Source organism: Amphiprion ocellaris, chromosome 8 (assembly GCF_022539595.1).
Source record: "Amphiprion ocellaris isolate individual 3 ecotype Okinawa chromosome 8, ASM2253959v1, whole genome shotgun sequence".
NCBI lineage: Eukaryota > Metazoa > Chordata > Actinopteri > Pomacentridae > Amphiprion > Amphiprion ocellaris.
Window position 1 is genome coordinate 17,770,384 of NC_072773.1, and position 16,819 is coordinate 17,787,202.

The 16,819-nt window shown below is 38.5% G+C and overlaps 1 protein-coding gene across 1 annotated transcript; it reads right to left on the reverse strand.

Moving 5' to 3' along the window:
* Positions 1-314: 314 nt before the first annotated feature.
* On the reverse strand, positions 315-16,736 carry ccdc135 (coiled-coil domain containing 135). The gene is made up of 18 exons (XM_023292943.3): positions 16,622-16,736; positions 15,130-15,240; positions 13,772-13,910; positions 13,552-13,677; positions 11,253-11,447; positions 10,835-10,978; positions 9,119-9,337; positions 8,871-9,002; positions 8,644-8,713; positions 7,522-7,650; positions 7,204-7,332; positions 6,372-6,583; positions 4,781-4,975; positions 4,525-4,635; positions 2,862-2,954; positions 2,377-2,571; positions 783-922; positions 315-638 (listed from the first exon to the last, which is right to left on the reverse strand). The coding sequence occupies exons 2-18, from the start codon at positions 15,237-15,239 to the stop codon at positions 494-496; spliced, it is 2,484 nt and encodes an 827-aa protein (XP_023148711.2). The 5' UTR covers position 15,240; positions 16,622-16,736; the 3' UTR covers positions 315-493.
* Between the last annotated feature and the right edge of the window lie 83 nt (positions 16,737-16,819).

Genomic DNA, 16,819 nt, shown 5'->3' on the forward strand with positions numbered 1-16,819 from the left:
AATACAGAGGAAACTGTCAAAAAGGGCGCATACTTCATATCATAATATGCCACTGCTTCTTAATGCAGTTTTTATTTAGGTTTTATAGAGAACCACTGAAGAAAATGTTGGATTATTAAGTGGGTATTACTTACTGACCAACAAATGAATTTATTAATGATTAATAAGTAATTTACTCTTCTTCATGAATCAGTCACAGGCCATTAAAATAAAATTGTGTAATAGTGGAATATGTATGTGTGTGCGTGTGTGTGTGCATGCGTGCGTGCGTGTGTGTGTGAATGGTAATAAGGATAAACACATAGGGAATCCAGTTTATGAATTGAAAAACATTTTATTCATTCACTGTTGGTGAACACATCACAAACTATAATAAGCCTGATTGAGGAGCACCAAACAGTTGCAGATGAGCTGATTATTTGCTGCTGGTGTTTTTTATTCATTTGGGATGTTTTACCTTGTTGTGCATTTATGGCCTTTTTTAAAATATTCATTAGATGTTTGACTGTTCAGATGCTGTGCTGGGTGGTGCACTCTTATTAACAAAGCGACAGGCGTGCAGGTGAGGAGCGAGTCGAGGGTCCTGCTGTAGGTTCCGATCAAAAGCCCTGTATTTCTCATCAGCTGCTTCCTTGCATCTGGAACAAATGCACACGTCAATAAACACGCATACACATCCTTCCAACAAAGAATTCGGCGTAACGGCAGCCAAGCATCGGTAAGTGACATAAACATGAATGGATTTTAAAATACTGATGAAGTGTGAGTGAAGGTGTACATACTTGCTGAGCCGTTTCTGGATGACAGATATTTGGAGTGTTTTCTCAGAGCAGTAGGCCTGGTAATTGTCCTTTTCTTGTTTTGTCAGTTTAAGCTGGTTCTCCTGGTACCACTGCTGTTTCATCTGCAGCGCCTGTGTTTCCTAAACACACCGTTTTGGGATCATGTTAGCATGGCCATAAGAATTTCTAGTGTTTCTCAGTGTTTTTAGGTGTTTCAGTGTTTCTTTACTCTAAGGACAAGGGTTGTAGTCTCCGGGTTAACAGGTCGACTAGTTGTTTGATATGCTTGCTCATTAGGAGAGAAGCACTACATCGACAGCCTTCCAGGATTAATCCATCATTTTAGGCTGCAGAAAGAACAGGAGTTCCTTAGGGTTTGCTGGGAGACCCACTTCTGTTCTAATAAACGTGCTACTTCAAGATTTAGGTACAATTTCAGTCCCCCCAGATTTTTTTTTTGTTTTACTACAGCTCTAATATGGATAAGGGTCTCTCTTATCTCCTGAGGAGATACAGCTTGTAACTTGTCAGTAACTTCTTTCAAATCACTTCTGAAAACCCACTTTTATAGACTTGCTTTTATGTGAAGTTTACTTTTAGCTTTATTTAGTTTTAGTGTTTTATTCTGTATTATGACCTATTTATTTTAGATGTTCTCTCTTGAATTATCTTACTTTTAGCTACCTGGTTCTTTGGTGTGATGTCGTCTCTCTAATTCTTTAATTCTCAATTTTTTTTTTACAATTTTTAATTTATAACTTCAACCCTCAATTTTATTCTTTCATTTTAAAACTGCCTAGTTCCATTTGTTTTACATGAGTGCTAATCTAGCTAATTATTCATTCAATTTATTATCATTTTTCTATTTATTTTAATTGACTGATTGACTTGTCTACTTATGTCTTGCTTGATTGTTTGTGTTGTTTGTTTTAACTGTCAAAGCACTTTATGAACCCTGTTCTTAAAGGTACTACATACATAAAGTTATTATTATTATTATTATTATTAATAATGCCCTTTGTGTGCTTTGAACTGTTTTCCTTTTAAAAAATTAAATACTAAATTTTTTTTAGGTAAACATCGCTGAGCAGTGAGTTAGGTTTGAAGTTACTGTTGCATGTCATTCCCCCCGTAGGTCTTTCTACTGCTACGATCAAATAAATGTGCCAAAAATTCTAAACTCTGCCGCATTTAAGGTAGCAGATATAAGCCATAACAATGCTGCACTGATTTTAGTAAGAGCAGAATACACTGCAGGCCATTTTTAGCAAAGTATGCAAGAAGAAACCAACAGGGCCAGATGGCTTGCTGCTAAAAATCACACATCACAACTCCCTGCTTCAGTGTGTCCAGTCCGGTGGAAATTGGTTCCAAATGCAGATTAACAGCCTTTTTGATTGCTAATAATTGGTATTGGCCTTGAAAAAAATTGTCGATTGAACCCGAAGTAACAGTCTATCCTCCGTAGAGTTGATGTATTAATGGAACTTGGAGCTGGTACCATGCTCAGTGCGCCACAATTTAGTTTCAGAACAGAGGAAAAAAAGGTGGAATGTGACACTGGCAATGATTCATGACAAGTAAACCTGTGTACCTTTTCATAGCGTTTCTGAATGAGGTTGGCCTGCATCACTTGTCTGTTTCTCATCTCAGCCAGACAGTCCTGGTAGATCTTCTCGGCATCCTCAGGACTCAGATCGTCCTCTTTGTCAAGTGGGATGAGGAAGGGAGCCAGGACATCCTTCTTCTGCTCCTGCAGCCGCCTCTCATCCTCTGCAGCCAGACACGCCTGCAGTCACGTAAAAAAGGTTTTATCCGTTTAACCCTTACACGCAGAAGTTCATTTTCTGCTACTATTCATTTATACAACAGCTAATCCAAAAACTAAAATCCTTGTTGATACTAGAATACTTTTCAGAGTGTAACATCGACAATAACAAACCAAAAGTATGTGCTGTCATATTTTCAAATGATTCAGTGGATAGGTTGTCTGTGATCTTGACATTATGACTAACTAACTAGAATTTTCAGTGTGTGTGTGTGCGCGTATGTGTGTGTAAGTGCATTTGTGTGTCTCACCATTTTTTGTCTCTGCCTGATGGCCTGAGCAGTTACCGTCTGCAGTTCAATATTTTTCTCATCCTGCTCTCTGCAGGCCAGAATGTATTTCACCTGCTCACCAGTGAAAGAAATATTCATATGTTTGAGTAAAAGCAGCAGCACCACAGCGTACCATCTTAAAAAATATATAATCCTTTATCATTGCGTTTTCTCAGTTTCCTCATTTCGTTCGTGGTTCATAAGCGAGCACCTTTCGGGTGATTAACTGGAAAATTCTCAACTTGAGAATTTTAGTTTTAGACTACAGCTACAGTGACTTTTTGTTATGTTAAAACATCCTCTTCTTTGCTATTTTTCCAGTTGACCGACTAGAAAACTGCATCACAGCCATCGCCTTTAAAGGACAGACAGTCAGCTGACCCCATCATTATTTCATGGCTGTGTGATATCATCTGACAAAATCAGCATAAATTAAAGCTAACAATAACAGTAGATCTGTGTTGACATTGATCTTTTGAGTGGCTGTGCTACACACAGAGTCCGTGAAGCTTCCTGCTTTGAATCTTCACAAGTCGGCAGCACTGTAATGAGCCTTTATATTGTCAAATTGCGTGGTCCCCAGGTTTGTTTGTTTGTTTGTTGTTTTGCCACTACGTTGAGTTTCTTTGTGTACTTCAAACGATGGCAGCTGGAACAGAGTGGATCATGTTGGAGTTGGAGTTAATAAATGTTGAACAACAGTTACTCCAACACAGAAAAGAGAGAAGACATCCCAACTGATTGACTCGATACATAGATTGGTTGAGTCGTCAAACCTAGAAACTGCATATAGCTACACTGGCACAGTACTGCTAATAAATTCAGCTATCCTCTGCCTAGTGTCAGCTTGTTGCACCTACATTCAGTGTCCTGCCCTCTGTGGTCACCTGTACTGTGTTTTAATGCAGCTGAATTGACTATATACTTGTTCTGAGTTATAGACACTTTCTCTTTCTACTATCAGTCAACTGAAGAAGTATGAAGCCAAAGAGAGCCTCAAAGCAACAGCAGAAACTCTCACAATGAGCTGAAATGAAACAAGTCCACATTGATCAATTAAATAACATGTATAAAATACTTTAAACAATTGTTTGTTTTGCACTTTTGCTCTTCCAACCACATGAGAGGTCTCTCTTGGTCCCTTTCTAAGCACAGAGAGGCCCAGCAGTATCAAGGAAAAGCACTCTAATACACTATACCAACATGCTGCCAAAACATAGAACAGAGAAGTTTGGGTTACAGCACATACAGAGGAATTTCAGTGGGATTTCGGTCTCAGATAAGGACACCATCACTTTGCTATGTCTTTATATAGCTGACAGTTGTTTGCTCCTATGTTAATTATATATTCATGTTCAAAATATGACATATTGTACATTTAAATGCATACCAAATAATGTATATATTATTTTAGCTAAAGAAATGTGTAACCTATTATGTGTATTTGACTTTCATTTACAGCCATTGAGTATAAAGATATTCAGTTTACTGTCTCGAGACTAGAGGAGTGAAGAAAACAAGAAAATATTCACATTTAAGAAGCTGCAATCAGCTAATTTAGACACCTTTTGAGCAGCGAGCCACCATAAAAGTTGTCGGTTATTTAATAATTAACTGATTATTCACTGCAGCTCTTGGTTACCTCTTCCACTGACTTTCTGATTTGTCTAGCCACATCCTTCTTGTCCTTCTTCAGGGCCACCAGCATGTCATACAGAGCCAGCGTCCTCAGGGGCTTCTCAGATAAATCGACCTGAACCACCACCACCACACACACAGACACAGACACACACACACACACACAAACAAACAACAGAGGTAAACAGACACAAATACAGATATTATTGCCGTGTGCGATGCCATTTTAATGTGTGTTGCGGTGTGTTTGCTGAGTGTACCTGGAAGGTGCAGACCATATCAGCTGTGAAGTTCTGCTTCATCGGTACGTTGAAGGTCCTCCTTGAAGGGATAAACCTGTGATCTATTAAGTGGTAGGTCACCTCAATCTGTCTCTGTGCCACCAGGAAGATTCGGTGGGCCACATCGTTGTTGGCAGGTTTGGATTTGTTCCTGTGGAAACGCTCCACAATTCTCTGAAAGACACACACAAGGATCCTGTGAGGTTTACCAAGCCGATAAGGCAAACAAACCAACACTTCAGTACAAAATAAAAGGAAGTGGACAGACGACAAAATCATCTACATGCCCCTTTTATACAATATCAGAACTCATTCTGCTTTTCAATGGCACAACAACAAAACAGAAAAGACAATGACATTTTCCAAAGCATAACACTGGTTTGATGTTGTGTTTTCTGCTGTGTTACTGTGTTTTGTCTAATATTGTTGGGTTTCGCACCTCAGCATCGATGCACTTCAAGAAAAAAAGTCTCCTCTCACCAATCCCTGTTTCAAAAAGTGTTCTGTAAAATATCACATTTGCTGTCTTTTTTGTTGTACTTTTTTGAAATGTGTTTCGTTTTTTGTTGTGTCAGGCAAAGTGAAGTGTTTTGTAAGATGTCATCATGTTTTCTGTTTTATTGTGTTTTTTGAAATGTTGTGGTTTCTGTTTTTGTTTTGTGTTTTTCTGAGAGCTCTACTACAAAGCAAGGTTAACAGGTTAGCAGGTATGTTGAGCCCAAAGTTAGAGTTCTTAGTGTCATGAAGGTGGCTCTCTTTCAACCTGCTAAGTCACCATGGTAACTGATGCTGCACAGGTTGCCATGAGAACCTTCATGCATTCAATTGGTGATGGAGAAAATGCATAAATAATTTTTTTTAACGTTGTCCTTATTTGCTGCTAAGTTGGTTTTACACTGCTGGTACTGAGGTTAATAGAGCATAAATTTGATATTGATTAGCCTGTTGGTATAACCACAGAGAATGTTCAATCCATAACATTAATTTCATGTTGATTTGACGAAAAATAAAGTGATATCTACATGTTTGTCAGATCTAAATGCACTCCTTGAGTATCAAGGTAAATGTATGAATTTTAGAGTTCAAGACCTCTAATGTGCAGCTGTCTTGTTAGAAAAACTACCGGCTTTGTCAAACTTGCCTCATCGTACACCCCTCTGTTCAGTCATGTTTTCTGTTTTGTTGTTGCTTTCCAAATGGGTTGTGCTGTGCAAAAAGTGACTGTGTTTTTTTGTTTTGTTATGCTTTGCGAAATGCTCTTGAGCTTTATGTTTTGTTGTTCTGTTGTCTTCTTTTTGTGCTTATAAAATGTGTTTGGTAAAATTGCTGGATTTTCTGTTCTGGTGTCACACAGCTGACATTTTTGTTACTCAAATGGTATGAAATAACAAGAAAATACATTGATTTAAATCAAATAAGATAACACAGTCTGCCAAAATCCTGATATTACACGAGTTAATCAATACACAGTAGAGATTACTATTGTCACGGATGAATGACTACCAAAACCTAAAATGACTCAGCTATGTCGAGCTTGTCATATAATTGATAAGTTGTCTCATTTACATACGTTTATAGGAAGAGGTTTGTTATCTTGAAGGTCTGAAAGCTCAACAGGCTGACTGAAGAAGACGTGTCGGTAGTAAAGGAAGTCGTTCCGGCCCTCGAACATCTCAATCATTTCATGTGGTGTCAGCCTCCTTCGCACCAGTTCATCAGAGCGAGCGTTGCTGAACTCCATCTCTTGCTCGGTGCCAGTGGTCAGGGATCTGCACCTGAGGACTGAGCAGAGCAAACACAGTCATCTCAGACTCATCACTGAGGAAGTTTCACTGGTAAGATTAAAGATCAGTGATTCCTGCTCACTAGGTTTCCTTCACATCTGGTTGGATTGAGGCTCGGAAGATAAAACAAACAATTCATCGACAGCAATAAGAAAATTGCCTGATTGAATGTTTGATAGTTTGGTGCATAAAGATGGAATCATTCTTGCACTGTTATTACTCCGCCAAGGAACACTGTGGAGTTATATGACGATCAGTGTACGTTTGTCCGTCTATTTGTCTGTGCACAGTATTACTCGAAAATGGACAAACGGATTTGGATGAAATTTCCAGGGAAGGTCAGAAATAACACAAGGACCACCTCATTAGATTTTGTCAGTGATGCGGCTTATAGTCTGGATCCACAGATTTGTTAAAAATTTCTGTACCATTGCGAGATAGCAGCACGGCGTCACTATAACATTGACTACAAGTGAACACTATGCCAGCTGCCTGCTGACGATCACATGACTGCAGTCCTACTACAAATCCACCGCTGCAGACTTATCCACTCTCTGAGTGCTTTTCTTGTTTATTCATGTGTTTTTCATTGTTGTGTTAACATTAAAGCAGACTTACGTAGAAGGTGGAATGTTGTTTTACGTTTGAAGCGTTCTGTCGTGGAGTTGTCGCCCTTGTTGATCTCTCTCTCCTCCAGGTAGTCGTTTCTGTCTTGATACCACTCCTTCACCATGGCGACCTTGGTGCCTTTCAAAACGCACACATACAAGCACAGGTTTGCTGTTTTGCACAAACCAATTCAAGCAACACGTTCAGTGCTCAGCTGGCACTCACAAACTGAAACACAACTTCAGAGGAAGCTGTCTGCCTTCTTCTCCACACGATGACAGAATAATAAAAGCCGAATTCATTTTGAAGAATTGTTCTAACACTCACAGTCCAGGTCTTTGTATGTGGTCAGTCGTGTGACGAGGCCATCGGGACTCAGACCTGGTGCAAACCTTTCCAGCTTTGCTTTCCTGTAGCGGATCACCTTCTTCCCTCCAGGCCAGCGGGTCTCCAGGTCTGAACAGCAACAGAGAGCAGGCAGTTTGTGGTGGTGAGACTATAGCTGAATATCACCACTGACCTCTGTAAGCATCTTTTCACTCTGATTTACGCACTTTCTTTGAATCACAAGCTCTATTGCAAGGCAGTGGGTGATAACCTGTCAATCTGCATGAAATTCAAGGGAGATTGCAAAAAATTAACAAATAAATACATTTTTAAAATCTAAATTTCTGTCAAATATAGTTTGTTGATCAGTCCAATCACAGTTAGCTCACTGATTCCCAACCAAGGCTACTTTCATAGGGCACCCAGAAAGATTTGCTTAACTAATTTGAAACAAAAAAACATGAAACTAGGTAGCATAAAAAAGCAAAGAAGTACAACCAGTTAGCTAAGCAATGAATAAATGGTTAAAATCGTAAGATAAGAGTAAGATATAGTCAGCTGTCAGTAAGTCACTGTTATTTATACAGCAGATGTTGAGCCAATGTGTTTTCCAGGAGAGAAATAGGATTAATGATTGTCCCTTTCAAGAAGAGACCTCTGGCAGAACCAGGTTCAGGTAAGGCAGCTGTCTGCCTCATTTGGTTGGGATTAGTATAAAGGGAATTAAGAAAATGGAATATATGACTTGATAAAACTAATAAGTAGCTATGTGAAAATAACTGATAAACAGGTAAATTATGTAGCTAAAAATTCGATAAAAAGTGTGCGGAAGGTCTTTCAGCTCACACTCAGCTTCACTGTTTGAACTTCTCATCTTCATGGGCTTTTATTTCTTGTATTTCGGAAAGCTAGGTCTTTGCCTATGCTGAATTTTATCTTGGCTTGAAAATTGTTAGCAAACCATGCATTTAGGTATTGAATGTTTTGTCAGCATTTTACCCATACCCATTCCTTCCCAGCCCCCCCCAAAAAAAAAATTAACAATAATATTACCCTGAAAAAAAAAACAGGCAAGGGTATCCATGCAATGTATAGAGTTGGTATCAGATAGATAATGTTCACCTTGTTCTGTGATATTGATGTAACTAACCCAGGATCTCGGCATCTCAAAAACTCTGGGCTGTTCCTCCTCCTTAAAAACATACAACGATCAGTTGACAATTAACTTCATTCACGGTAATATCATGTTTAACTGTGAATACAAGTGTTATCATTTTCACTATGGATGGCTTAAATCAGTGTTTTTAAATGACAAACAAGAGGCCAATTTTACAATACATATGAACTACCTCAGTGGTGCTTTTGCCCATCAGGCTCCTCTCTTGTGTCTTCTGCACGGCGAGAATCAGCTGCTTTTTGCTGGTTGCACTGTACAACACTGGTTCCCACATCTTTAAATCCTCCAGGTCAAACATCATCTCCTACGCACAAGAAAAACACAGAAGACAGGCATATAGTATTACCATCAGCGGTCATGTACTGTCTCTACTGATTAGATTCTGACGGTATATTATGTCTGGAGGTGTCGTGGACTCACAGCGCAGCCATTACTGCAGTCCTGCATGTTGACATAGTAGTTGAGGTTGTTCCACACACTCTCAATGCCCAGGAAGTTGTCACTGTTGGTGGGGTAGCTGTTCCCAGTCAGAGGGTCAATAAAGAAGTTCTGCTGGACTCTCTGACTCCCCGCCAGCACCAGCACCCAGCAGTGCACCCGCAGTCCTCGCAGAGGATCGGCAGGTCGCTGCTCGCTCTCCTGCTCAGGGAGGGAAAGACCTCAATGTCTCACTTTATGCTTTAATTCTCATGTAAGATGTGTGAGGTGATGATTTGTCAGACAACACACAGTTTCAACAGGGTTTCAGTTAGTGTACCAATGCATGCTAATACTGATTCATTATTTTAAATCAGGCTTCATATATGATCCAATCATACATGATTGGATATATGATTTGTTCCTGATAGTGAAACACAATTTTGCTGCATGAATCTAAGTATGGCAGACTAGACCAGACTAGAGCAGATAGTGACATTTGACAGGATATCTGTTATGTGTATGCCATCTTTCACACAGTCTAGTCCAGTTCACAGCATTTTGCAATTCAGTAAAGACAGAAATAGAATGCAATTAAATTCTAAAAATTTTAAATCCTGGTTACTATAAAAGTATTGCAACAGCCTGCCATTACAAGCAATACTATGCTCCATATTATTAGTTTTGGTACTCAACCCTTTAAACGACAATCAACCAGAAGCTGTACAATTAGGAAGAATTATAATGTTAACTTTTTGAGGGTCCTCAAACTAATTTGTCACAAAATGATTCCAGAAAAAACCTTAACCAAATCTAAACTTCAAATTTTGATATTTAACCAAAATCCCTTTATTCTACATGTATGATTCAAAACTTTGCCAAAGATAAAATGTTTGTTCCCACCAAATTGTGAAAAAAATAAAAAATAAAATCTGCACTCCTCAGCACAACTAGAAAACCAATAGTAACTTCTGAGGGCTTTCAGCTGAACTGTGTCCTTTGCTAGCTCAGAGCAGAAGAAGAGTGTGGAATCAAATTAAAAATGTAAATCACTATGTACAGTATGTAGAGTCATCTTTTTTCCAGTATTGGTAACAAGACAGCACTTGCTGTATTTCACTTGCAGTCAACAGTAAGTACAATTCCCACTGATTGTTTTATTGCTTCTGTCACATTCTACACCCTGCACTGGCACTGTCAAAAGATTTTGTTTTTTTTTGTTTTGTTTTTTTAAAATTAAAATAAATAAATAAAAATCCATATTCCATCATCTATTTTTCCACCATTTTTGGCAGGTATTGTATCGAAGTCATAACTTTGGTGCTGTCACAACACCAGCTTACAGTGCTGCCAAACAACCAGTGGGCTCAAAAGCTGTACATTACATAGCTACTGCTAAAAAATCCTTGAAACAAACCACATTGAAAATAGGGTTTTATATAATAAAAATCTTCTGAATTAAAACATAATACATTAAAATTCTGAGTATCGCCTTTATAAAACAGAAGGCAGTGTAAAAGACAGAAAGCAAAGGGTAGAGAAGGAGGTATGACATGCATCAGTGGCCCTGATGTGGAATCAAATCTAAGCAGCCATCAGCTACCTTTATTTATTTATCTTTATTACATTCATAAAGAGAGCCTATTCTGTGTCCTCTTTGTACAATAAAACTACAGCTGCTGCTGCGTTGCATTGGTTTCACACTTCAGATCACATTACCTCCTGTAGTTTCTGTTTCTGAAGCAACGCAGCTTCAGCCTCCTGCTTCTTTTTCTCTTGCTGGGTCAAAAAGCGACTCTCCAGTTCCCTCAGGGGCTTCACTGCGTACTTATTCTCAGGTTGCTGCCGCTCAGAGATCACACTCTGCACATGCAAATGAAAAGCAAGCAGGCACACAACCAAGCAGTCAGGTTCATATCATTCAGGGTCACTGAATGGTTTGGTGAGCATGAAAATGGTATGAATCATATGCTATTGCCTTCACAGTCACCAGGTCTCAACCCAGTGGAACAGCAATGGGAGATTTTGGACCAGCACTCTCCATCACCATCATTGAAACACCAAATGAAAGAATATCTGTTGGAGGATTGTTGTTCCAGAGTTCCAGAGACTTGGAGAATCCCATGCGGTCACTTACCTTTGCCTCAGTGTCCAGCAGGGGGCACTTCTGCAGGCTCTGATCCAGCAGACACATCTCTTTGACAGCGTAGCCACTGACACAGTAGGCGTCGTAATTGCTGCCCAGCAGCAGGCTGCACAGCAGGGTAGAGAATTCAAAACAGGTAGCCCTCTGTCTTTTTAGCACCGTGGTGGAGGAGAACATGTGCCGGGGCTGGGATGGGACACACACATCATTGTCAGGCATACACACTGAAGAGAAGCCACAGTTTTAGGACTATGGGGTTTCTACCTTCCCGAAAAGCTGAGGTGTCATTTTAAAGGAGGTTTTCGCTCATCAGTAGTCATAGTCAGCCTGTGAAAACTGTCTTTCATCATTGTTCTGAAGTCTAAAAAATACCAAGGGTGTGTTTCAAACCCATACACTACTGTTCAAAAGTTTGGGGTCACCCAGACAACTTCATGTTTTCCATGAAAACTCACACTTTTATTCATGTGCTAACATAATTGCACAAGGGTTTTCTCATCATCAATTAGCCTTTCAGCACCATTAGCTAACACAATGTAGCATTAGAACACAGGAGTGATGGTTGCTGCAAATGGGCCTCTGTACCTCCATGTAGATATTCCATTAAAAATCTGCTGTTTCTGGGCCCCCAGATACCCATGTATGCAGTGGCCTGGGTTTGATTTCAGCTCACGGCCCTTTATTGCATGTCTTCCCCCCATTCTTCTCCCTGCTTTCCTGTCTGCCTCTTGACTTTGCCTGTCAAATAAAGCCAATTAAAAGGCTAACAAAACAAAACAAAAAAAATCAGTCATTTCCAGTTAGAATAGTCATTTACCACATTAACAATGTCTAGACTGTATTTCTGAATAATTTAATGCCATATTCATTGAAAGAAACTGCTTTTCTTTCTAAAACAAGGACATTTGTAAGTGACCCCAAACTTTTGACTGGTAGTGTGTATGATAAAGCACATTACAAAAGGATGTATCAATATACAGTATGTCAGATGCCAGAAATACCAAGTTCTATACTACATCCATTTGCATCCTGTAGAAAACAAGAAATTCTGCACCTATCAGCAAAACTGAGACCATGTCTGACCAACAGTCACATGACAAAAATTCTGTGAATTTTCAGCTGAACTGCAGGCTGCGCTAACACTTGAAAAAAACATTGCAAATGTTGATTCCTGGTTTTCCCGTTTTTGTAAAATACGTAGGCTAAGCATTCAACTTTTGTATTTTCTTTTGTATGATTAATAGAACTATAATTAAACCAAACTGCAGAGGGAGGTTTTAGAATGTTTAACACACATTTTAGAGCATTTTACACAAGTTTTAAAATATTTTACACCACTTTTCCAGTGTTTTACCTGAGTTTTACAATGTTTGATTGGAGTTATAGAAGATTTTACAGCAGTTTTAGAACAATTTATTCCAGTCTTAAAACAGCTTTCACCAGTTATTATTAAAACTATTAATATTTTTAAACACGAGTTTTTATAATGTTCCAGACACGGTTTAACACGTTACACCAGTTTTAGAACATTTTTAGAACATTTTTCACCAGTTTTAGAACATTTTGCAACATTTTTTAATGATGTACACCAGATAACAACAACATTTTCTTACACACCCAATAATGGATTGTGAAAGGAGCAAACCATTCCACACACTTGTACTTGTACTCATTTTAACCAAGTTTTTCCTGCATAATGGCACCCCACAGGTAGTTTTAGCCAGTACAGCACCAAAATGACAAAATAGTAATTTAAGCTTTCTTTATTAAAGTTTTATAGACTTTCTTGTTAATCAAATGGTCAGAAATAAGAAAAAAATACATTTTTCTGTCAAATAAGATAACTCAGACTTGTGCCTTTGCTGTGCATGCATAGCTACTGTTACTGTCATGCATAGGTGCCTCCAAAATGCCCATTCTGAGTATAAAAACCCTAGATAAGTATACATACAGCATACAGTACAGTAAACAGTAGCATTTTCAGCTTTTCAGAACAACAGTTACACATAATCTCTGAGACTTCGACCTGTGAACATCAGACCGATCAGGCCAGTGGCAACAGCACACATATTTGGATGCCTTTCCAGGTAAGTCACATATGTTTCCTAAAATTTGAGTTTATTAATGAAAATTACAATTTACAAATCAGAAATTGTCAGTTCCATTACTTCTAACATGATCTATTACCACACCAGCATCCATCACTTACTCTGTCTGGATGTTAAAATGATACATATGGCGTCCAAACAGCTTCTAAGATATGTGAATGTGCTAGTGTTTACTTTCTTACCGGATCCACAGGCGGCTCCAAAAGCTCCAGGGTCAGGAAGTTGGCCACAAAGGAGGCACAGCCCTGCCAGGTCACAAGCTCATGGTGGACCATAGTCGTGGGGCGCAGTGTCGTCGACACAAATTTCTGAACGTCAGGAAACACACAGAAAATATTGGACCATGATGCATGCAGTGTTTAGTCTCCTTTATGTAATTGTACTAGTTAATTATGATGTTACCTTCATGCCACACTCATTGAGAGGGCAGAGCAGCAGCGGTTTGCGGTCAGGAAATAAGTGTGAGTACTGACGCTGGAAGTTGTCAGCGATGGCCAACAGCTGAATCTCGCTGCGAGAGTTTGTCCTGTAGGAATCAGGGCTGGTGGAGGACAGTGGGGGAAACACACTGAATTATCATAGTCACCACACCTTTTACCCATCCTCTCACGAAGACATCTACAATTTTTAACAGTCAATTTAACAGTGACTCAACAATTATCCAAAATGACTTCAAAATAGTCTACAAATGATTTAAGAATGATCTATAAATGACACAAAGTTCATTCAAAACGACTCCAAATTTGTCCAAAGCAAAACAAAAACCGTCTAAAATGACGGCACGACTCAAAAGTATGCAAAATGACTCAAATACCTACGATTATGACTAATATTTTTTTCCAGTGGCTGATACTACGATTCTATTTTATAATATCTTGAATTCTCCTCAATTTACCAAATCTATGTTGTCATTTTTATCTACCTTAAATTAAATTTGAACTAGGCAGAACATCTAAATGATCTCAAACTGAAATTCTGCTTCCTTAAATGTAATTACAAAAGTCTTGAATTTGTGAAATTGCAGATTTATGTAGATATGTCAAAGACTACAGCGAGTGGAAGGCATCCCTCTTTTGAACTGTATTATAGTACTGTGACTGGGTAGATCAATCTTTTTTAGCAGCCTGAGGCCGAAGTTTCAACCAAAAATCTAAGATGAGTGAAGCTCTTGATCCCCACAAACTCTTTGCTGATAAGCACCTCCTATTTAGCAGTATTTTCTAACACATTATCCATCACAGCAGCTGCTACTACTTCTGCTAACACTGTTCAAATGCTTTGCTTGACCTGTTTCCAATGGGAAGCCTCACATGAGTAGCACATCAGTTCAGACTAGACACAATGACGTTGTCTGCAGCTATTATTTTGACTGGTCAACACTGAATTACAGATATCTCTGTCGTTTTTACTGGTGCAAGTGGTATAGATATCTGGAATAAAAATTCTGACTTGTCACAGTGTAAAAAAACCAAAACACTGTTGAAGTCTCAGTTTAATGTGAGAAAGTCTGCTAATAAAGTTTATGCAAAGGCTTACCATAGTTTCCAGCAGTATAATACAATATAGTGCCTTCAGTCTGTTCTGTCTAAAAGGAGGATTGTTTCAGCCTTACATCCATTCAAGGACACAGAGTGATATTAGTTAACTTCAGAATAATTTAGATCATAATGCTCATATTACTTCCTAAAGTTTCTACCGCTTAACACCTCTTTGCTGCTGTATTTTCCTGTGTGTGCTTTGGATGTATGTATGAGGCTCACAGATGTTGCAGCTGTGTCAGCTCTGGGCTGGCCTCCTCCTCCTCCTTCCTCTGCTGGATCTCCTCATGTCTGACTCTCTCCTCACTGTCTGATTCCAGTGTAGTCTCCATCCTTTACACAACAAATAACTGTAAGTACATGCACGTTTACACACAAAAAACAGTCAGAAACACAGATGTTGTCAGTCAAGTTTGTAAAGCTGTTCCAGGTGGTTCCTCTCTTGTACAGACACAACGTAAATGCTATAAAAATATTTCTATCATTCATCATCACTGCTCACAAGAACGGTTATAGAGGAATTTAGTTCACACAGGGGAACAGAAAAATGCTTACTGAGACCAGACTATAAGCAGAAGGAAAAAAGAAAAAAAATGGAATAAGAGAATAACAATTCAGATGTAAATATATTAAAGAAGGTTTTTTTTTTTTTTAATGTATTCTGCTGTGAAGCTGCTAAATTATTTCAGGGATCAGTGATTGGTAAAATTTGGTAATCATGGAAATTGTGCTAACATATGGCTGTAGCGAAATTGGTAATTCATTCTATAATTGTGATATAATTTCATGCCCTACGTAGTATACTTGGAAGGCTGCCTGGCTACACAATTACATCCTGAGTAAGGAAAGATGATTCATTTAAATTCTTTTTAATTTTTAAAAACTTTGGAGTAATTTTGGACCATTTTTCAGTCATTCACAGCAGGCTTGTTTTTTTTTTTTTATCATGCTCAACAAATTTTGAGTGTCTTTGAACAGGTTTTTGTCTTTGGGGTAAATTTTGTGTCATTGTAGATAAACTAGGAGTCAATCTGGACAGCATTTTTAAAAATATTTTCAGGGTAAATATCGAGTCATTTAGAACGCTTTTGAGTCATTTTTGACAAATATTGGATATTTTAGATAAGTTACAAGTCCTATTGGACAAGTTTATGAGATTTTATCATTCCAGATACATTTTGAATGTTTCAGTTAATTCAAGCAGATATTTGTCATTTTTGGGCCAATTTTGTGTCATTACAGGCAGATTTTGATGAAAAGTGGACATATTATTCCATTCTCTGGATAAATATTGAACCATTTAGAAAATATTTTGAGATTTTTTGACAAATATTAGTCATTGTAGGCATGTTTTGAGTCCAGTTGAACAGGTTTTGGTCATTTTGGAACTGTTTTGAGTCATTCTGGACAAAATGTGCTTCTTATATTTTAATTTTGGACATTTTTTTAGTCATTTGGACAAGTTTCGAGGTATTATTGGTCAGTTTTAACATATTTGAGACAGAAGTCGTCAAAATGAGACAACCTGTGACCGTCCTCCTGCCGGTCCACAGGTGAACCACCATCAATGATCTGCTGATCTTTGACAAACGGAAACAAACCTGAGGATGAGTAGCTACTTCGGTTACTGTAACGTGCTAACGTTACATTTAGCTAACGGTTCAGTCACTGTTCCAGCTTTAACATTCATTTGAACAAGTCGAAGTTCACTCACTCAGAAATTCATAGATTTGTTCAGAGAATCTGCTGGTTTCAAACGTTAACGTGCGTTTATTCTTGCTCAACTGTTTCACCTTAGAAAGCTACACTTGCACCGTGTCCATGGTAACATACAGTCTGGGTAACGGCAAGACGTGATGACGTAACGACGTTGCTTTCACGTACCCTCCGAGAAACTGGAATTTTAGACGGA